This window comes from Rhineura floridana, chromosome 11 (genome assembly GCF_030035675.1).
Source record: "Rhineura floridana isolate rRhiFlo1 chromosome 11, rRhiFlo1.hap2, whole genome shotgun sequence".
Taxonomy (NCBI): Eukaryota; Metazoa; Chordata; class Lepidosauria; order Squamata; family Rhineuridae; genus Rhineura; species Rhineura floridana.
In genome coordinates, this window is record NC_084490.1 from 5,847,629 (window position 1) to 5,870,344 (window position 22,716).

General features: G+C 47.6%; 1 protein-coding gene across 2 annotated transcripts; it reads left to right on the top strand.

Annotated features, from left to right (window-relative positions):
* The first annotated feature begins 563 nt into the window (after positions 1 to 563).
* CDH24 (cadherin 24) lies at positions 564 to 22,260 on the top strand. 2 transcript variants are annotated; one of them, XM_061589446.1, is made up of 11 exons: positions 564 to 782; positions 3,816 to 4,110; positions 6,717 to 6,836; positions 8,934 to 9,101; positions 11,214 to 11,404; positions 12,347 to 12,600; positions 12,736 to 12,872; positions 13,906 to 14,027; positions 14,166 to 14,280; positions 14,910 to 15,158; positions 20,545 to 22,260. In XM_061589446.1, exons 1-11 carry the CDS (start codon positions 564 to 566, stop codon positions 21,060 to 21,062), a joined length of 2,388 nt encoding a protein of 795 aa, XP_061445430.1. In that variant the 3' UTR covers positions 21,063 to 22,260. The 2 variants fall into 2 exon arrangements, with proteins under 2 accessions (XP_061445430.1, XP_061445431.1); XM_061589447.1 differs by lacking the exon at positions 8,934 to 9,101.
* The last annotated feature ends 456 nt before the right edge of the window (positions 22,261 to 22,716 follow it).

A 22,716-nucleotide genomic window follows, 5' to 3' on the forward strand; every position in this document is an offset into this window, starting at 1 on the left:
TGCTAATGGCTCCCTCTTGATGCCTTTGCTTTCACCCTTCCCTAAAGAGAGCCGTGGTGGGTGTAATGGTTAGAGTGTCGGACTAGGGCCTGAGATACCAGGGTTCAAATCCCCACTCAGCTAGGAAGCAAGCTCACAGGGTGACCTTGGGCCAGTCACAGTCTCCCAGCCTAAAACAGGGTTGTCGTGAGGATGCAACAGGGAGAAAGTGCCTACAGCACCTTGAGCTCCTTGGAGGAAGATAGGGTTGTAAATGTAATGGTAAATAAGTCACTCTGGCCCTATCAGATGAGAATCGGAGACAGGCAGGCGAAGAAAGAGGAACTGTACTCTGTATGGATTATCTGCCTGATTCAGCCATTGATTCTGGACAGGGGTGGGCGGATAAGTATGTGATTGGAGGGATAAGGCTGGCTGGCTCTTGCCTAATATTCAGTCTCTCTCTCTCTCCACTCCCCCCTCCCCATGCACACAGGTCCATCCAGATGGGGTAGCTGATCCCTATGAGCAACGCGGATGAGCAGAGCCCCCTGCTGCAGGAGGAGTGAACTGCGGGCTGAGCTATGGCCTGCTTTCTGCAGCTCCTGCTGGCTTGGTTGGGGGGCTGCGGCTGTGCCGGCCGCCTCGTGCCCCCCAGCCAGGGGACCAAAGCTGGATCCTTGCGGGGAAACTTGTCTCAGCGCTGGGAGCGTCCCCTCTTGAGGTCCCGTCGCAGCTGGGTCTGGAACCAGTTCTTTGTCATCGAGGAGTATGCCGGACCAGAGCCTGTCCTCATTGGGAGGGTGAGCCACCGAATGACTGGGGCCCACACTTGGGGCATGGAGTGCTGATGGACCACAATAGCGCAGAACGCAGTGTGCATTCCCAGCTTTTGCAAAAGTGCGCGGGAGGGTAATCTCCGGCTCATAAGGGGTTGTAGTTAACCCTAGTCCTACTCAGAGTAGGCCCATTAAGGTTAGTGGACACGGCTAACTTAGTTTTATTGATTTGAGTTGGTCTACTCTGAGTGGAATGCTGGGCAGGTCCACAGCATATATTTAAAGCACATTCGGTGCACATTTAGAGCACATGACTTTGCTCAAATAATCATGGGAACTTTAGTTTGTTAAGGGCAGGGGCGGCTGGTGGCTGCATGTCAGCGGGGCTGTGGAATCTGCTCCAGGTTTTAGTCCGAACTTTCAAGAAACACATCAAGGTGCTTCAGTTCAGACTAAAACCTGGAGTGGAGTCCCCTGCACCACAAACGTGGAGTCACTAGCCGCCACTGGTTAAGGGTGCTAAGAGCTGGTAGCTCTGTGAGAGGAAAATCACCATTCCTAGAATTCTTTGGGAGAAATCATGTGCTTTAAATGTTTGTTGGATGTGCTTTAAATGCATGGTGTGGATCTGCCCTGGATACAACCCCTGGTAGGGATGAGTGAGAAATTTGGTTCCATTCACATTTCAAGTCACATCTATCAAATTCGCACTTTCCAAAACAACATGGGAACTGGAGCAGAGCCGTCCTTCAAAATTCGCACTAATCAAATTTTGCAGTGCAGTTCGCAAACCAACCGATGTTTACAAAAATATATACGTAAGGGGAAAGTGTGCATAACAATGTATATATGAGTGAAAATAACATACATAAATGCATTATATGACAAGAAATTACTTACAAAAATGTGTGCGTTAGTCAAAATTGCCAACAAAAAATTGTTTCTTAGGAGAAATTAGCACTAAAATGCTGGAGAATTTTCATGAGGATTTAACAACCTCAACGTGATGTAGAAATGTGGAGAACTGAATTTAAGGTTGGAAAAATGAGAAACAGAGAACCAAAAGTGACAGATCTTCCCATCCCTAATCCCGGGTCTCTCTGTTTTGGCCAGGCCACACCCACCTGCCCTACATCATATGTGGCATCAGGTAAGGGTGGGACTCGGCCAAAAAGGTGTTTGCAGGCCCCGCTCATCAGCTGACTGATGGTGCCTGCAAAGCCCCTTTCAAAAGCACAGGGCAAGACAGCACTTTGACAGGAGGTTCTGAAGACGTCTCTAGAAGCCTCTGTCCAAGGGCTATTTTCTGCAGCCCTTTGAACTTAGCTTCTGAAGATCCAACAAACAATTTAGGCTGTGTACACCCCATACATATAAAGCACGCTCAAAGCACATTCCCCCCCAAAGCATCTTGGGAACTGGGAATTGTAGCTCTGTGAGAGGTCAACTACTATACAGTTGTTTTTGTTAAATTTACATCCCACCCTTCATCCCAGAAGGAGCCCAGGGCAGCAAATAGGCCATAAAACACTAAAAACACATATAAAACAAATTAAAAAACAAAACATATTAAAAAAAAACAAAACATCTTTAAAAACAAAGCATCTCCAAAAGATATTTAGAAAATATTTTAAAACATCATAAATAACTATTCCAGCACAGATACAGACTGGGATAAGGTCTCTACTTAAAAGGCTTGTTGAAATAGGAAGGTCTTAAATAGAAACCAAAACGATAACAAAGATGGTGCCTGTCTAATATTTAAGGGGAGGGAATTCCAAAGGGTCAATGCCACAACACTAAAGGTCCGCTTCCTATGTTGTGCAGAACGGACCTCCTGATGAGATGGAATCTTCAGGAGGTCCTCATCTACAGAGCAAAGTGATAGGCTGGGTGGGTATATAAGGGGCGAGATGGTCTTTCAGGTATCCTGTCCCAAGCTGTATAGGGCATTGTACACCAAAACTAGAACCTTGAGCTTAGCCTGGTAGCTAATGGGCAGCCAGTTCCCAGGATTATTTGGCAGGGCAGGGAAATGTGCTTTGAATGTGTGGTGTGTAGACACAGGATAAGAACCTGTGGCCCCCCAGATGTTGTTGGACTCCAAGTCCCTTTGGCCCCAGCCAGCATGGCCTATGGGTGATGAAGGCTGAACAACATTTGAAGGGCCACAGGTTGTCCACTCCTGGGTAAATCCTTCAAAGTTTGATTACCCCCCCTTCCCAGGCCCTCTCCCCTTTCCCTCATTCTTCCCTAGGCCCTCACTGCCTTGCCCCAGTATTGCTGCTGGGTTTGCATTTGGAAATGCTTGAGGCTCTTTCAAAATTCTCCTCTGCGCAATGGCTTCCTGGAATGGACTCAGGAAAAAAGTCTATTTTAAAAAAACAACACCAAAAAACCCTGACCACCAAACAGAAAGCTATTTATTGGACGCTGGATGCAAAAACTATATCATATCCTTTCTAACTGGCTTTCAGTCAAGAAGTCCCTGGCACAAATCTCATCTGAACTGTGAACTAATTTAGACATGCTGCTGTGATCAGCCTCAGTGCACATGACCCCCCAGTTTAGTACTAAATGAGCACGTTGGTCAGTGGAAGGCGTAGGAGCAATGCAAGGCGAAATGATTGTACACATGCATGCGAGCGCCCGGGGATCTTGTTCCTTCAGTTCTGGTACGTGTATAAACATTGGTTTGTTGGCCAGTCTGCCTTCCCAGCCCCAGCCCCTGTGATTGGATCAAGTCAACCAATGGCAGTCAGAGACTTCTTGACATTAAGGTAGTTCAGCCAATCCCTGGCAGTGGTTTCGTTGCCACTGCTACCACCGCCCAACCCCTTCGTTTGTTACAGCAGCCTTCACCAACCTGGTGCAACTCCAGAGGTTTTGGACAGCTCCCATTATCCCCCAGCCAGCTGCTGTGAGCCTCAGCGTCATGCAGCCATGCTGGCGGAAGCTGTCGCCCAAAACATCTGGATTGGCACCAGGTTAGTGAAGGCTGCATTAGGTATCTGTTTGTATTTTTATTTTTGTACCTCTCCTCTTGTTCTCTGACAGCTTCACACAGATGTGGATCGAGGTGAGGGTCGCATCAAATACGTCTTGACCGGAGAGGGGGCAGGCACGGTCTTTGTGATTGACGAGAAGACAGGCAACATCCACGTCACCAAAACGTTGGACCGGGAGGAGAAATCGCAATATACGTTGCTGGCTCAGGCTGTGGATCGGGCCTCTAACCGGCCTCTGGAGCCACCATCTGAATTCATTATCAAAGTCCAAGACATCAATGACAACCCGCCGGTCTTCTTGCATGGCCCTTACCACGCTACTGTGCCAGAAATGAGCAACGTGGGTGAGTGGAGTGGTCTGGCTAGTGGTGGAACTATCCTTTCCTGACCCACAGGACACCCTTGAGGGGGTGGTCTCATCCACACCGTACATTTAAAGCATGTGGGTAGCACTTTAAGAGTCACAGCTTCCCCCAAAGAATCCTGGGAACCGTAGTTTACCCCCTCACAGAGCTATAATTCCTAGGACCCTTAACAAATGACAGTTCCCAGAATTCTTTAGGGGAAGCGCTGTGTTTTAAAAGTGCTTTGTATGTGTGATGTGGATGTGACCAATTGTGGCTGGTGCCCATTGGAACTGGTGGGGCAGAAGGCGTGGGCCACATTCACACCAGAGCTTGGAAAAGTTTCTTTTTTGAACTACAACTCCCATCAGCCCAGTCCAGTGGCCATGCTGGCTGGGGCTGATGGGAGCTGTAGTTCAAAAAAGTAATCTTTCCAAGCTTTGCACCAGACAATTATTCCACTATTATTCCAATTTAAACAGTCATGGCTTCCCCCCCCCCAAGAATCCTGGGAAGTGTAGTTTGTGAAAGGTGCTGAGAATTAGGAGACTCCTGTTCTCCTCACAGAGCTGCAATTCCCCAAGGGGTTGAACAGTCAGCCCCTCTTCCCAGGGAACTCTTGAGAATTGTAGCTCTGTGTTTAAAGTGGTACAGCATAAGACTGCTTTCAATGTATATTGTGGATGTAACACTTGTTTTTAAAAATGTTATTGTATTGTATTAATATTGAATACAGCTTCAAACATTTTAGGCTGTCTGTTATTTATGTTTTGGCTGTTCTGCAATGACTCCTTGCCCTGTTAGCCCCCTTACTACAAATTATTTGACTTTGGGCTCTGCACTCTGTTGGTGTGAACTAACTGAATCGACCTGGATATGAGGACTTTCAGAAGCGCACACAGGAATGACCGCAAGTCAGGATAGGCCACGTGGCTAAGCATGGGGTTTTTCCAGGATCCAAGCGAGTTCCACTTCTTTCCTGAATCAAAACTCAAGCTCACATTGACTTGGCGTGTAAGTGGAAGAATCGCCCAACCTCAGAGAAATCTACCCCTTCTGTGATGCTACAGAAATCATTGATTTAGGCATGTTTGCTAATTGGAAACAGACAAGGCCAGAGCTGTGACTCACTCGGAGAGGTAACATGTAGTCTCCTCTCAGGGCGGGTAATTCTACTGTGTCTCTTTATTGGGATTAATTGAATGATCGAGTCACACCCCATGCTGACTCACAGCAGAAATTACCCTTCCACCTGCAGAGGCTGAGTAGGATGAGACAAGACCAGAGTGGTGAATCACACAGAGACACAGCAGGGAGCCTCCTATGTGGGGTGAGTACTTCGAAAGGGAGGTGGAGACAGATGCTTTTGATTGTTTAATAGTAACTTTTCATGGCACCAGGATCGGAAATGAAACCCTGAAATAAACAAGCTTCAGCCCGCCAGGGTGTCGCATCTCCAAGCAGGACTCTTGTGAAGAATTGTGGGGAATTTCTCTTCTAGCAATGTCTGTGGATGCTGTTTTTTTAATCTGGCATTTTAGAGCATGTTCTTAATAGGAGCTACATATTGGATATTTATGGCGGTTTAAGATGTTGTTTGCCTCCTGAGGGCTCTTTTGAGCCACTTTTCGGATTGTAAGTCTGGCGGGTAGTATAGGTGGTGGTGGTTATTTTTTTTTAATTATGCAGTACCTATAAAAGATTCGGTGTTTTACAAATGAATGAGTAATGTGGTTGAGTATAAGTTGCAAAATAAATGAATAAATCAGCACCCATTGTTATTACTTATTCAATTTATATCCCACCCTTCCTCCCAGAGGAGCCCAGGGTGGCAAACATATTAGTAACAAAAACATTTTTAAAAAGCATTCTACAAATAGTTTAAAACATTTTCTTAAACAGAGGGTTGCCAGGAACCAGTGTCTTTCAGCCATCAAATGCCTGGGCAAACAGGACTATTTTTAAATGCCTCCAGGAAGTCAACAATGAGGAAGACAGATGCACCTCACCAGTGAGGCCATTCCACAAATGGAGAACCGCCACCAAGAAGGCCCTGTCATGGGTCAACGCCAACCAGGCAACCCCCAGTGACGGCACCACCAAAAAGGCCTCAACCGCTGATCAAAAATCCCAGATGGTTGATGTTGGGAAGGTGCTGTTTTAGGTACTTGGGTCCCAAGCTGTTTAGGGCCTTATAAGCTAGTACTAACACCTGGAATTGGGTCCGGTACCTCCCAGGCAGCCTCTGCAGCAATGTCAGGACCAGGGACATCGGTCTGCCCCACTTACTAGCCTAGCAGCCACATTATGCACTAACTACAGTCTCCGGGCCATCAGCCAACTTAAACATCCCATGTAAGATGGCTTTCAACATTTTGAGATGTCAACCAGGTTGGGTTCAAACTTCTCGTGGCTGTGTGCTCCTTGACAGGCTAACAGGAAAAGGGCGGCTCTTCGACCAAGATGAAAGGCTTGCTCATGCCGTGTTACGGTTCTAGTTGTGTTGGGACCCTTCTTGAGCTTTGCCCCTTGACCTGACGTGCTGACTCCCACGGACCGTCATCCTCACTAATCTGTCTTTTCTGTTATCTGCTCCGGTTCTGCAGGTACGTCTGTGATCCAGGTGACAGCCCACGATGCTGACGATCCAGCTTACGGAAACAGTGCCAGGCTGGTCTATACGGTACTCGAGGGGTTGCCGTTCTTCTCCGTCGACCCCCAGACGGGTACACAATGGGGAGGGGGGCAGGTGTGGGGTGGAGGGCAATGGTTCAAGTGTCACCCCGTTGTGAAGGGCAGGGGAGAATGGGGCAAGAAGCAGAGGTCATGTCATTCTGGCGGACTGAGGGGTGCGGATTGATTTGTCTGGTACTGTGGAATGGCTGATAGACTTGGCATCACAGAGATAGTGGAGGAGCCAATGGCTCATTTAGAGCAGGAGAAATGCAGGCCTCAGAGCTCTCACCCAGACCTAGGGGAGAGGGAGAATCTGAGTCAGTTCACATTCAAAGGCAAGTTTACCTAATTTGCACTTTCTGAAACAACATGTCAACCAAAATACAGACATCTTTTGAAAATTGCAGTTCTCCAAATTTTGCAGCGCAGTTCCCCAGTCACAGGAAGTGTGCCTATAAAACCATATATTAGTGGAAATAACATACAAAAATGCATTATTTTAGGCAAAATTCCTTTGCAGAGATGTGTATATTAGGCAAAATGACATACAAAACTGTATATGTTAGGAGACATTTGCAATAAAATGCTGATAATTTTTCATGAGGCCTTTTTTAAAAAAAGCAGCCACAAATTGATGTGGAAATATGCAGAGCTGAAGACTGGAAAAATGAGAAACTGAGAGGAACTAAAATTGACATATTTGCCCCTTCCTACCCAGAGCATGCTTGGATAAAGCCTTTAGTCCATCCTCCAGGATTTAATCCTGATAATTGATCAGAGATTATGGGATGGGAAACTTTACTAAGCCCTTGCTCACATTAAGCCTTGAGAGGCTGATGGTGGAGAAACTAGCTGTGCTGGGACTGTCTTCCTCAGGGGAAAGTGTGGCGCTCTCTTCCTTGTAGTCTGGAATGGCTGATGTTGATGGACCAGCCTTTCTTCCTTAACCTGGTGCCCTCCAGACGTTTTGGACTACAACTCTCACCAGCCCCACCTGTGATAGCACCGGATCGGGCGAGGCTGTAACAGGCCAAGTTCTGATGTTTGGGAATGATAGATGGGTGGGCTAAAAGTCCAAAAATCCATGAATGAGCAAGCACTGTGCAGGCACATATGTGGTTGTACAATGAAGGAGATTTAAAGGCATTATGAGAAGACTTGAGAGCCAGTGTGGCATAGTGGTTAAGGTGTTGGACTATGACCTGGGAGACCAGGGTTCGAATCCCCACACAGCCATGAAGCTTACTGGGTGACCTTGGGCCAGTCACTGCCTCTCAGCCTCAGAGGAAGGCAATGGTAAACCACCTCTGAAATCGCTTACCGTGAAAACCCTATTCAAGGGTCGCCATAAGTTGGGATTGACTTGCAGAGTCCATTTCAATTTTTCAATAGAAGATTATGCCTTTAACACCTTTGGGGAACCTCTTTGGTCCCGCAGGCCAGACCTTTTATCTCCCCACCTCGCGCAGGCCAACTTTGACACCCACCTGCCAATCATCTGACATCGTGATCAGATCCCACCCACCTGTCAATGTTGAGCCGCATGGTGGGTGAAGCAGTACCCAAGAGTATTGAACTCTTTGCTTGTCAGCTGATGAGCAGTGGTCTCCGTCACCAGTGTATTCCCCGCTGGAAACAGGCTAGCGGAACAGCACTCAGCAGGATTGAACCCTGTCCTCCTGCCCAGTCAGCTGATGTCACCCAAGTGGGTGTGGCTTTGGGAAAATGACCTCACAGGACTCCCCGGTGGGCCGACGTTTGCCACCCTGGCCTAGCACAGGCCTTTCCACCCAGCAATGGCTAATCTTACTAACTGCAATCTCCATCCACTTATTCATCTTCATGGTTATATAAACCTACTGGCCGCCAAGTCTGCTGCATCAGCCGCCTGTCTTTCCATTTGTTCCGTTCATAGCTCATCTACTCGGCTGTGTCTCTGACCAGCCCTTCCACATCCTTGGCTTCATCTGTCTCCTCCCCCTCCTCTGCTTTAGGTGGGACTAATTGAGATGGTGGAAGGGAAATGTGTGGGTGGGAATCTCTCTCTCTCTCTCTCTCTCTCTTTCTCCCTCCTGTTCCTTCATCTTCCACTCCTTCTGCCTTTCTCTCTCTCTCTCTCTGATGCTTCTCTTGCTTCCTGGTGGCAGGTGTGATCAGGACAGCAACCCCTAATATGGACCGGGAAACCCAGCAAGAATTCCTTGTCGTGGTACAGGCCAAGGACATGGGGGGCCATGCTGGGGGTCTTTCAGGAAGCACAACCGTCACAGTCACTCTTAGCGATGTCAATGACAACCCACCTCGCTTCCCACAGAGTAAGTTGGGAAAGGTTAGTTAGCATCAGGAGGCTGGGCCTGGCAACCAAGAGGTCTTCTGTATCTTTAAAAGTTGTGCAGGGGGAAGGGAGAATTCCACCTTGTGGTTTTTCCTATTACAGTGTTGCAAGAACACCTGCACTTGGCTAACTTTCTCTTCTCCTAAGATACAGGATCAGTCTCAGGGACTGAACCTGACAACCCTATGCTAGATAGCTTAGAACTAAGGTCTTGCCAGCTGACCTTACAAACCCATAGATCTGAGCTATTTATCTGCATAGATATAGCAAACTCTTAGTTGGTTCTCAGTTGCATCCTTGGTAAGGAGAGGCAAGTAGTGCCTAGGACAATCTGCTCTGATGTTTTTGTTTTCGGTTCAACCTCACAGCTTAGCATTACCAATCATATTAAATGTTTTGAACGGAACAATATACAAAATTAGAAAGCTCATAAATGCACAGTTCATACGTTCACAAGAATACCTGCAATACCCTTAAGGTGGCCTTGATGTTACCATTCTTGACAAATATATAACAGGCAAACAATTGTACTCAAACATCCAAATCAAAAAGTGTAATATCTTAAAATATATCTTAAATCATGTCCATTCTGAATTGTTGACATATAAGAGAAGGAGCACTGTAAACGTTTTAGAAGCATGATTATGAATTAATGCAAAAATATTGCAACATTTCCTCCTAAGTTGCCTTTTTCATATTCATGATGTGTGTGGAGTAATGGGACAGGGGGTCAGACAAGATCAGGAAAGAAGACTAAATTTCTCCTCTCTTGAATTTTGAAATTCAGCAGGCATGGATATGGAAATCCACTCGTGCCACAAATACTGAGCTGTATTCAGAGCTTGGTAAGTTACTTTTTTGAACTACAACTCCCATCAGCCCAATCCAGTGGCCATGCTGGCTGGGGCTGATGGGAGTTGTAGTTCAAAAAAGTAACTTTTCCAAGCTCTGGTTGTACCTAACGTATTGTTCCATCAGCACAGGGATATCTGTTCAGATGTGATTTCCCTCCTACTTGCTCCACCTGGCAGGAGTGTGAACATCTTCTCTTGCCCCATGCACGGGAAGGTGACCCCCTCCAGTTCCTTTCTGCCTTGCTCCCTGTGCAGATCGGGAGGCAGATGTGGTCTACCATCTTGTTGCTCTGAGCAGTGGCCTTGCATTTCTTTTATGGCAAAGGAGTGAGTGAGAGGGACATCCTTTCACAGAGACTCGGGGGGGGGCTTGCATCTGAGAGATGGAGAAAGTTCCACATAGGTCGGCCAGCCCTCTTTTTTCCAGCTCATTCCTCCAACAGAAACTGGGAGCAGCACAGGCAGCCCGAGCTGGTGGGCCTTTCCTTTATGTTCCTCCCCTCTCTTCTCCCTGTGTGCACCTCGCACTATCCCCATATCTGAACTATTGGGTTGGGGGAACCACCAAAGCAGATTTAAGGGGGCGCTCGGGGGGGAGTTCCACTGTACATGCGAATATCCTTGCACTGACTTCTGTGAAGTCTGGTGGCGCCAATGTCAGTAGGGCAGTGAATCCACCCCGGGTTTTAGTCTGAACTTTCAAGGACCTGTCCAAGGTGCTGAAAGCTTGGACTAAAACCCAGAGAGGATTCACTGCCCCTCTGACATCAGAGCCACCTTTCTCTACTGGCTGACAGAACAGCCACTGTTCTTCCTGCTTCTCATGTAATCCCAGTTGTGTGTGGGGGGGGGTTTGGGGCGGGGGCTGAGCAATTCTGGTTGGATCACAGCCCTTATGCACGTACTGCCTCGGTGTAGTGTACAGGTGTGAGTGTTAAAAGATGCAGGTCAGAGGTGTCACATTAGGGGGTATCTAACAAAATACTTCCGCTAGTGCAAGGATTTCCACTTGCGCAAAGGAACTTCTCCGCTCTCTCCTCTCCCTCCCCCAATACTCTCTCCAGATTTGGAGAGATTTAGGGGGGACGCAGGTAGAGAGGACAGGGAGGAGAACTTCCTTTGCCCAGTCAAAAATCCTTGTGTGAACAAAGCCACTTCGCTGGAGACCGCCCATTTCACTGACGTATATATATATATGTATGTTTTCCTGCATTTCTTGCCCAATTGACAATCCCCAGGCTCCTACCAGTTTTCTGTGGTGGAGACTGCACCTCCCGGCTCCGCAGTGGGGCGGCTGCAGGCGCACGACCCTGACGAAGGGGATAACGCACTGCTAGCCTACAGCATCCTGGATGGAGGAGATGGAGCCGAGGCTTTTGCTATCCGCACTGATGCGCTGGGGCAGGATGGGATCATCACTGTAAAAAAGGTTAGTGGAGGCACCCTGGAATTAGGGGGTCCCTGATCCTCCTTCCTCCCAGGGATCCCTGTTTGCCCCACTGGCAACAGAGGAGGGAAGCTCAGGCTGATGAAGGCAGAATAAAGCAATGGAGTAAGTCCTGTCGTACCTGCAATGATGGTCACCAGCAGGATCTTCAGGCAATGGGGCTTGTGCTGACCTGGAACAGGCTCTGCATGGCTCTTGACTAATCTCCCTGGCCTGAAGGTGTGCTGAGTTGAGTATTGCAACAGCGTCCACTCCTGCAGCTTAGTTACAGCCTCACAGGAGCAACCGCTGAGATGTTAGCCTTCCATGCTTTGCTAGTTCCTGTCCCCTCCAAGATGCAGATTAGCTCAAGTCCCCTGCCATATTTTGACACAGGTCTCCCTTCATCTGTAGATCATCCGTAGGAATGTGACTGGATTTCCCCTCCAAGCTGGTGAGGCTAATTCAGAGCTTGGAAAAGTTACTTTTTTTGAACTACGACTCCCATCAGCCCCAGCCAGCATAGCCACTGGATTGGGCTGATGGGAGTTGTAGTTAAAAAAAAATAACTTTTCCAAGCTCTGGGCTAATTTGACATCTGCACAAAACTGAGATGTTAGTGGCATTGGCCCAGCCCTGTGGAATGCTCTTCCAGTAGAGATTCAGCAGCTGTCTTCTGTATTGACCTTTAAACGTTTGCTGAAAACTTGGCTTTGCCTTTGGGCTTCTACAGACTATGAAGATAAAACACTTTCTATAATAGTTACTTGGTGATTTTTTAAAAAGAAAATTATATGTGGTTTTTATTGTTTATATATAATTGTTGTAAATTGCTTTTTCTTTTAAACGAAATTGCAGTATGCAAACGTTTTTATAAATAAATCCCGTAGTTGTCCTTCCTTCCCTCCAGTTCTCTGCTTTAACTTATCAAAACCCCTCCCACAGCTCCTTGATTTTGAATCCCGCCGCTCTTACACCTTCCGAGTGGAGGCCACCAACACGCTTATTGACCCTCAATACATCCGCAAGGGCCCCTTCAAGGACATGGCCACTGTCCGTATCACAGTAGAGGATGCTGATGAACCCCCAGCCTTCTCCCGCTCCGAGTATCATCTTGCTGTTTATGAGAACAGCCCTCCGGGGACCCTCGTCGGCAAAGTGACAGCTGTGGACCTCGATTCCCCCAGCAGTGTCATCCGGTAATGGCAACGGGGTACCGCAAGAGCGGGGTGGGAGTGCTGATTGTGTCTGTCTGTGTGTGAAAGTTACAGTTACTCCATTTATACCTGGTTGCCATGACAACCTGATACCCCAGGTTCCCCCCCATCTTCTAGATACTCCATCCTGCCGCACACGGATCCCGAGCGCTATTTCAGCGTCAACCCTCAGGACGGGACGATTCTAACCTCTGTGCCTCTCGACCGGGAGCTGTTGCCCTGGCATAACATGACTGTGGTGGCAACTGAACTTGGTAAGGGCCGGGTGGATTTGGTTCTGGGAAGAGCCGGGATGGGGGACACACATAATGGCGGTGGTCGTGATTTCCATTTGCAGGTCAGATTTCCCCCATTGGCAGATACTTATTTTAATAAATGCTTTTATTTAGCAACAAAATGTGAAAAATGTTTCCCAGTTGGGAAATGTTTACTCATTGTCTGTCTTATCTGTCTCTCTTTTTCTTTCTCTCTCTCCATGCATCATTTGCATGCGTTTGGGTGTGCATGTCTGTTTCCTTCGCACTTGCTTTGCGCCGCTCCCTTTCCTTCCTTCTGCCCGGCTCCACGTTTTGCCCCATTTGACTCCTTGCCGTGATAACCACTGTGCATGTTTGATGTGTGGGATTACGCTGTTTTGCATGCCAATTTTGTGCAAATGTTGTGCAATTTTGTGCATGCTTCACTTTGGGGCTTGTTTGTTTTGCGTGGTTTCATGCTGTGCACAATGTGGCCCCTTGGCCATGTCACGCTTGTCTTCCTACCCATGTGTAAATATGGTTCGCCATGCGCTGCTGCCTCCATCTCCTTGGATCCTTTGGGACTCTGTGTGTGTGTGTGTGTTTGGGGGGTGGGTTGGGGTTCAATATGTTGGAGATGCTACGGGCACCAATTTCTCTGTCCCTGTATTGTTTACTTCTGTACAACCTCCTATTCACCGTAATTGCATGCCTCGTGTGTGTGTGTACTTGTATGTCTCCTTTTTTTGTCTGCCGTAATCTCTGCCCTTATGGCTGTGGTGTGGCTATGGACTGTGTCTGATTCTGTGCAAGTGGCTTTCTCTATATGTTCGTCGCATGGAACTGCCCTCTCCCGGGGTGGGTGATCTGCATGGACTCTCTGTGTGGATTGTTTTGGATATGTATGTGTTCACCGTGTGCTGGCTGGCGGTTATCTGCATGCCACATTCACCTACGGGGATTGCTCCGTGCCATGCGTGGCTTGGTCCTGATTGTCATGCAATGCGTGTGGGCTACACGTCGCTCCCCATCCCCCCGCTCTTGCTCTCAGACAGCCCTACGCAGGCCTCCCACGTCCAAGTGGCCATCCAGATCCTGGACGTAAATGACAATCCTCCCCAACTGGAGCACAGCTATGAGCCGTTTGTGTGTGACAACGCAGACCCTGGCCATGTAAGTGCTTCCTCGGGCTCTGATTTAATTTCCACCAACCTGGGGAGGCAGTGAGGAGGACTAGTGAGATGGAGCAAGAGGGACTGGCGGGGAAGAAGTCTAGATGCTTCACCCTGGTCTTTCCCCTCTCCCTGCCAGTTGGTGCAGCTGATCCAAGCAGTGGACCGAGACGAGGAAGGGAATGTGAGCCGCATCATAATCCGCTCCCCGCTTGGGATGAGGGAACCAAATGTCACCGTGCGAGACAACAAGGGTGAGGAATTTCACTCGGGCATGCCTTTTAAGTGCCCAGACTGTCTGCATTGCCTGCATGCTTTCAAAACGCATTCCTCTGACCATATGGACTAGGAACTTGCCCTTTTCTTTTTTTTAAAAAAAAGGAAATTTAAAGTGTAGGTTCTCAAGAACACAGCTGTTTCTTCAGAAATGCTGGAATCTATACAAACAATTGTAGACTTCCCATGGGCATCTGGTTGGCCAATGTGAGCACAGGATGCAAGACTAGATGGGGCAATGGCCTGATCCAGCAGGCTGTTCTTATGTGCAAGAAACATAGATCCAAGTGCTCTCTTTATTTAACAATCATATCTTGTAAACCGTTTTATCCACAATTAAGCGGCATACAAATTTCGTTAAATAAATAAATACACCTTCTCTGTCCTCACTGTGACAATTTTCTCTGTGAGAATGGGAGTTACATTGCATTAAAGGGTGATTAAACTGTCCAGATAAACATGACCATAACAACATTCCAGGTGTGTTGGCCACACATATTTTGGGAAGCTGGCACTTTTTTTCCTCATACTTAACCTGCAAGGGGTGGCTGAAATATGGAACGAGATCTAAACTTGCCCTTATCTCTTGCATCTTTCCTGTCCCCAGATAACTCCGCCTCCTTGCTACTCCGTGCTGCCCGCCTGCCCACCCAAGGGGGGTCCCTGCTGGTGCCGCTAGAACTTGTGGACGGTGGCTCCCCCACCCGCACAGGCTCCCCAACCTTGACTGTGAGCATCTGTCGGTGTCGGCGAGATGGGGCCATGCACTCCTGTGGGCCCGAGGCCCTGGGCTCTCCTGCTGGCCTCAGCACAGGCGCCCTGCTTGCTATCCTTGCCTGCGTCGGCACTCTTCTTGGTGAGAAAGGGCATGGGGGTTGCACACTGCTGGCAGAAGGAGGAACTCAACTAGGGATGGAGGGGCGGGGACAGGGCTGTGGAGTCGGTCCGCCAGACCTTTGACTCTGACTCTGACTCCTTCATAAATGGCAAATGTGTATTAACGATTAATAACAAATTTACTGTAGTAAAATGGTAGCACAAGGCATATCATCACCACCACGTGAATCCAGAGCTTGGAAAAGTTACTTTTTTGAACTACAACTCCCACGAGCTTAATATACATTTGCCATTTATGAAGGAGTCGGAACATTTCTGCCGACTCCGACTCCACCCAAAATTGCTTACGACTCTGACTCCACAACTCCGACTCCACAGCCCTGGGCGGGGAAGAGAAATTCAATTTTGTTTGCATTTTAATAAGAAACTTTGTACTTCCCACTTCTCGAATCACTGCACGAACCAAAATGCGCTATTCTCTGAATTTAGTGATGCAGGTTCTCTAAGCCAACAACGTGTACGTAAATATATACATTAGGGGAAAGTGTACAAAAATGCATATGGTACTGAGAATTACATAAAAAAATGCGGCATGTTAGGGAAAATGTATTATTATTATTTATTTGATTTATATCCTGTTCTTCCTCCCAGTAGGAGCCCACAGTGGCAAACAAAAGCACTAATAATAATAATAATACATTTTATTTGTTAGTCGCCTATCTGTCCGAGTTAACGGACACTCTAGGCGACTTACAACAACAGATTAAAATACACTGTACAATTAAAAGACAAATCATCAGTCATTCTAAAACATCAATTTATACATCATAAAACTAATCCATCCCAAGGATCCCGTAGGCCTGCCTGAATAGCCAGGTCTTTAAGGCTCGGCGAAAACTGATCAGGGAGGGGGCATGGCGAAGACCAAAAGGGAGAGAATTCCAGAGGGTGGGGGCCACAACCGAGAATGCCCTCTCTCTGGTCCGCACCAGCCGAGCTGTTTTGGCTGGTGGGACCGAGAGGAGGTCCTGTGTGGCTGATCTCGTCAGGCGGCATATTTATTTATTTATTTATTTATTTATAAATAATTGGTGATCAAGTGGCATAATTGGTGATTGGTTATTCCTTCAGATAAGCTGGGCCGAAACCATATAGGGTTTTAAAGGTCAACACCAACACCTTGAATTGGGCCCGGTAAACAACTGGTAACCAGTGTAGGTCTACTAACACCGGGGTAATATGATCCCGACGGCGGCTATGCTTAATCAAGCGTAAAAACACTTTAAAACATTTAAAAATTGCTTGCAAGCATTTGTATTGTTGCACGTACCCTAATCTCAGAGCGGTGAGAGACTTCCAGGGCTGCCAGTGCTTACTCAGGGTTTGGTTTCATTGGAATGAAGGTCTTTAGGATATATGGTTTTATTTACACATATATACAATGTGAACGTAAGATGGGGCTCACAGCATTAGCACTCCAACAGATCCTGCTTCCCCAGTAGGTTTCAAGGGAGGCTCCCCAAAGCCACGGCTTGGGGTTTAGCCCACAGAGCAGTTCAACCTCTGTCTCTTTCCAGCCCCATACCAGACTAAAAAGCGAAAACACACAGGCTACCTTCTAGCCCTAGCCACGTGAGAGGGGAGGGCCTTCTTCTCTTAAAGAGCATCATCCCGGTTGTTCCTATGGCAATGCATCTGCTCTTGACCAAGTCTTTAGACATGTAGATCGGGTACTTGACAGACTTGTCCAGAACCCATTACCTTAACAAAAGAACTGGTGTGACCAGTTCAGCAGGTTCTTTTATACAGACTCAATCTCTCCTGACGGAATTACAAGCTTGGCGTACCCACAGACATCATCCATACCAACCCCCCCCATCCCATAACAGTATATTAGTTAAAGCTGCATACCAAAATGTGATCATTAGGAGAATTTCACACTAAAATCCTGACAAATTTTCATAGTATTTTTTAAAATTGCAAATTACTGCAGAAATGTGGAGAACTAAATTTAATTTTTTAAAAAACATATGAGAAACTGAGAGAAGCCAAAACTGACAGATTTGTCCATCTCTACTGAGCATGCAAGGCAGGAGTGGATTTTCACAATAATAGGAATTTATGGCTCCTGGGGATAGAGTTTAAAGACATGTAGGAAGGAGGCTATTTATCAAAGGATGGATCGCCGTCGTTAAACAGCTATGAAATGTGCACGGGGGCTTCTAAAAATAGTGCTTCGGGATTGAGAGTCCTGGGTACACAACAGAACAGTAAAGTAAGGATCTCTGAGCCACTGCTGTGATATTCCACCAACTTCCAGGTCACCAGCTCAGAAATAATCACAAATGGAGAGCGAAACAGCTTGAAAGCAGACATTTCGCCCCAAGGCCCCATTTGCAGTACCGTATGTATATAAAGCATATTGTACCGCTTTAAACAGGCATAGCTTCCTTCCAAGAATCCTGTGGTCTATAGTTAGTTCAGGTTCCTGAGAGTTGTTAGGAGATCCTTATTCTCCTCACAGAGCTACAGTTCCCAGGGTACCCTGGGAAGAGGGATTGATTGTTAAACCACTCTGTGAGGGGAATAATGGTCTCCTAAAAACGGTCGGCATCCTTCACAAACGACTGCCCCCCCCCAATTTTTTTGGGAGAGCTAAGACTGTTTAAACTGGTATAAGAATGCTTTAACTGTGTAGTGCCAATGGGCCCAAGAGTGAGTGTCAAAACTGAGTGGAGGACCTCCACCAATGTAGAGGGTGGACTCTGGGGAATGAGCCTTTTCTGTCCCCACCACCAGAGGCAGGAAGCCTCTGAATGCCAGTTGCTGGGGATCACAAGTGGGAAGAATAGTGTTGCTGCACTCATGTTCTACTTGCAGGGTTCCCATAATGGGTATCTGGTTGGCCCCTGTGAGAATAAGACGCTGGACTTAGATGGGCCACTTAAGTTCTTATGGGAGGGTCAGGCTGGTACTGGACTCCACGGGTAACATGCAACAGGATAAAATAGCATTTTGAGGATAAAATTGCTTCTATCTGCTGGGGTTTGGACTCCACTGTTGATGCTGATGATCCAGGTGAGGTGTCTGGAGCGCTTCCTGTCCAATGCCTCTGGGTGAGTTTCACTTCTTGTGGCCTGAGGACATGGACAAAGTACTTGGCCAGGCCCATGCAACCACTTGTGTTTTGCACCCTTGCCCCTCATGGCTGATAAAACCTGCCACGGAGGGGACAGCTAGATGGGCCAGGGAGGTAATTAATGCTTCTCTCCAAGAAGGAGTGGTCCCAGGCTTCCTGAAGGAGACGATAATAAGACCGCTCCTGAAGAAGCCTTCCTGGACCCAGAAGATCCTAATAATTTTAGACCAGTCGCAAATGTCCCCTTTCTGGGCAAGGTTCTTGAGAGGGTGGTTGCCAGCCAGATCGAGGTACTCTTGGAGGAAACAGATTTTCTAGATCCACTTCAATTGGGATTCAGGCCTGGGTTTGGTACAGAGGCTGCCTTGGTTGCCCTGTACAATGACCTGTGTCAGGAGAAAGACAGGGGAAGTGTGACTCTGTTCATCTTCCTGGATCTTTCAGCAGCTTTCAATACCATTGACAAAGGTATCCTGGGGTGACTGTCAGAGTTGGACATTGGGGGCACCACATTGCAGTAGTTCCATTTCCACTTTGATGGCCGGCTCCAGAAGGTGGTTCTTGGGGAGCATTGCTCAGCTCCATGGTTTCTCCAGTATGGAGTCCCGCAGGGGTTGGTTCGGTCTCCCATGGTGTTTAACATTTACTTGAAACCGCTGAGTCATATGGAGGTTTAGAGTGTGCTGTCATCTGTAAGTTGATGGCACGCAGCTCTGTTTCTCCTTTTCATCTTCTGCAGGTGAGGCAGTGGATGTGCTGAATCAGTTCTTGGTTGTGATAACGACTGGATGAGGGCCAATAAACTGAAGTTTAATCCACCGAAAACTGAGATGCTGTTTGACCGGCTCTGACCGGCTGAGTGGTGTCGGGCCTGCTCTAGATGGGTCACATTCCTTCTGAAGAAGTGGTTTCATAGTTTGGGGTTCTCCTGGATCCACTGCTGTCGCTTGAGACACAGGTGGCCTCAGTGGCGCAGAGCGCCATTAACTTAGGCTGACGGCTCAACTGTGACTCTATCTGACAGGGATAACCTGGCTATAGTAATCTATGCGCTGGTAACCTCAAGGTTGGATTATTGCAATGCACTTTATGTGGGGCTGCCTTTGAAATTGGTTTGGAAGCTTCAATTAGTGCAGAATGCAGCTGTCTGATTGTTGACAGGTTCAAGGCGAACAGAGGATATAACACCAATCCTGTTCCAGTTACATTGGCTGCCTATAAGCTTCCAAACCCAATTCAAAGTGCTGGTTTTGACCTATACAGCTCTTTACAACTCAGGGCCCCAATATCTTCAGGAACGCCTCTCCTGATATGAACATACCTGGGCCCTTAGATCTTCTTCTGAGGCCCTTCTCCAGGCCCCTTCTCCGAGGGAGGCTTGGAAGGTGATAACAAGGTTGTGGCTCCTCATCTGTGGAATGTGCTCCCCAATGAGGTTTGCCTGGTGCCTTCACTGACATCTTTTCGGGACCACATAAAGACTTATATTTTCTGCCAGGCATTTGATAGACAGATGAAAGATTGTCTTACCCCTTATACAGCCAGTCGATCATTGTGCTCTGCAGGTGAGGACCTCCTGCAGATACCATCTTATCAGGAGGTCCGTTCCGCACAACATACAAAGTGGACCTTTAGTGTTGCAGCACCTTCCCTGTGGAATGCCTTCCCCTTAAATATTAGACAGGTGCCTCATCTTGGTTATCTTTCTGGCGTCTACTGAAGACCTTCTTTCAAGAAACCTCAAGTAGAGGCCTTATCCCACTCTCCGTTTATGCTGGGATTGCTTTTTAATATGTTTTTCAAGCTGTTTTTTATAATTTTTTGAGATGTTTTAATATGTTTTTAAAGACGTTTTAAAGTTTTTTGTTTTTGAGATGTTTTAGAGTGCTTTTAGCATTTTTGTTTGCTGTCCTGGGCTCCTTCTGGAAGGGCGGGACATAAATTTAATAAAATAAATAAATAAATGTTGTTGTTGTTTGTATTAGCGTGCTGCCAAAGCTTCTTGTAGCTGTATGGGAGATACTGTTTTGTTTTTATAGTATTATATATTGTTTTTGCTTTTGCGTTTTTTAAAATATTGTTGTATGTTGTTTGGAGAACTTCGGGTATCAAGCGACTAATAAATCTAATAAATAATAATAATATGGAAAAAACCAGTATGGGATGTACAGTGTGTGATGCATGCCCTGCAGTTGTTCCCTCTCGCTAACACCTGTCCTTCTCTACCCTTCCTTCTGCGCATACATACCTGCGTCCCTTGCTGCAGCACTGGTGTTGTTGTTTGTCGCCCTCCGGAGGCAAAAGCAGGCAGCGCTGCTGCCCTTTGAAGAAGAAGATGTGCGCGAGAACATCATCACATATGACGACGAGGGCGGGGGCGAAGAGGACACCGAGGCCTTTGACATGGCTGCCCTGCAGAACCCTGACGCTGCCCCTCCGCCGCCACAACAGCAGCGGCGCCTCTTCCGGCGGGACGTGCTACCCCGCCTGCATTTCCCTCCCTCCTTGCCTGCCCGTGCGCCCCCACAGCCCCACGACGTGGCCAGCTTTTTGGCTGCCCGCTTGAGCGAGGTGGATGCCGACCCCTCCGTCCCTCCCTATGACTCCATCCAGGTGTATGGCTATGAGGGACAGGGCTCCTCCGCCGGCTCGCTCAGCTCCCCAGGGTCCTCCTGCGCAGGCGACAGCGATGCAGGTGGATACGAGTACCTGGAAGAATGGGGGCCACTCTTCCGAACACTGGCTGAGCTCTACGGTGCCCCAGAAGGGCCACCTCCTACTTGAGGGACCTAAACGGGGAGGGAGGGGCATGATCCATGGAAAAGCACAGCCCTCTATTCTTCTTAGTCGCCCACGTCTTGCTTGTTCTTTTCTCCCTTTCAGTTCACCGACTTCTTTGTTCTCGACTTAAACTTGTCTTTTTTAGACATCCCTTCTTCAGATCACCTCACTCCTTCCTGCATACTAGGGGTAGCTAACTTGCAGCCCTCCAGATGTTGCTGGACCCCAACTCCCACATGCCCCAGCCAGCACAACCAATGGTCAGGGGTGATGGGAGCTGTAGTGCAACATCTGGAGGGCCACAGCGTAGCCATCCCTCTTGTGTATACCTGCCATTGTTTTGCCGTTATCTTTCAGTGTCTCATGCAGTGGAGACTGGCGGCTCCACCGTCAGTGGGGCAGTGAATCCGCTCCGGGTTTTAGTCTGAACTTTCAAGGAGCTGGCCAAGGTACTTCAGCGGAACTAAAACCTGACCGGATTCACTGCCCCGCTGACGCTGGAGCCACCAGCCTTCGCTGCTCTCGTGTATTTCTTCCATCCCTACTTTTTAAATGGCTTAATTTTATTTCAGACTTTTAATGCTTCTCTCTGCCTTCTTCATCATCCACCCTGCGCTTTCCCCTCATTCCTTACTTGCCTTCCTTCCATTCCTTTAGACTTGCTGCATTCTTTTCTGTGATGCCACCTTGTCATTCCTTCAGTCATTATTTATTTTATTGTTTAAAGGTGTTTTTGCCCCCTCTTGTAATTCACATTGTTTTGTTTCATAGCCTGGGACCTCTTTTTCATTTTACTGTATTTGTGCTGTGTTTATTATGTTTGGTTTCCTATCCTTACCCCCTTCTCCTGTACAAAATAACTCTATGCATTCATTTTCTCCCAGAGTCCTTTGGTACCAAACTCCCTCCCACCCTGGTCCCTAATGATCCAGTCTTGCCAGCATGGATTTACCTGTCATTCAACTTGCAGCTCCTTCCCCACCAGCCCCACTAGTGGAACCGGTCAGCCAGGTCAGGGCTTCTGACCTCACCCCCTCCCCTGCATGGGCTCCCAGGAAATGTGTGGAGATGGCAGTGTTGGGTGGAGGACTAAATCTGGACTCTGCCCTCTGGACAAAGCCCTCCTGTTCTGATAACACAATGGGACTTTCTACAGCCAGGACACTTTTATTCTAGGGAGCTACGGCATAATCGGTGTTGGGTGGGGACATCCATGTTATAATTTCGTAATAAACAAATTATTTTCTAAAAAGAGAGTTGTGAATTTTCAGTTGTGTGCGTGAGAGTGAGATGTGAACAAGATGTTATGTTATGGTTTATTTATGTTATGCTTTAAGTCATGATAGCCACCAATTTAGAGTGCTTCCAGACGGTCACTGTTTTGGGGTGGGGTTCTGACAAATTATGGTTGTGCATTCATAACTGACTGAGAGGTCCTGTGCCTCAAAGCCCCTTCTCCAAAAGATCAGACTTTTTGCAATAAGGAAAGGGACCGGAAAGTGCTCTGGAAAGTGTGGGGCAACACTTGCTTGGGCATGACATGGTTTAATCTCCCTGCAAACACGTCAGAATGAATGGTCATTAAATAGCCAACATTTGACTCGTCTCCCTGCAAACAAATCAGGCAAAATGTTCAGTAAACAGGTCATCTGGAAGC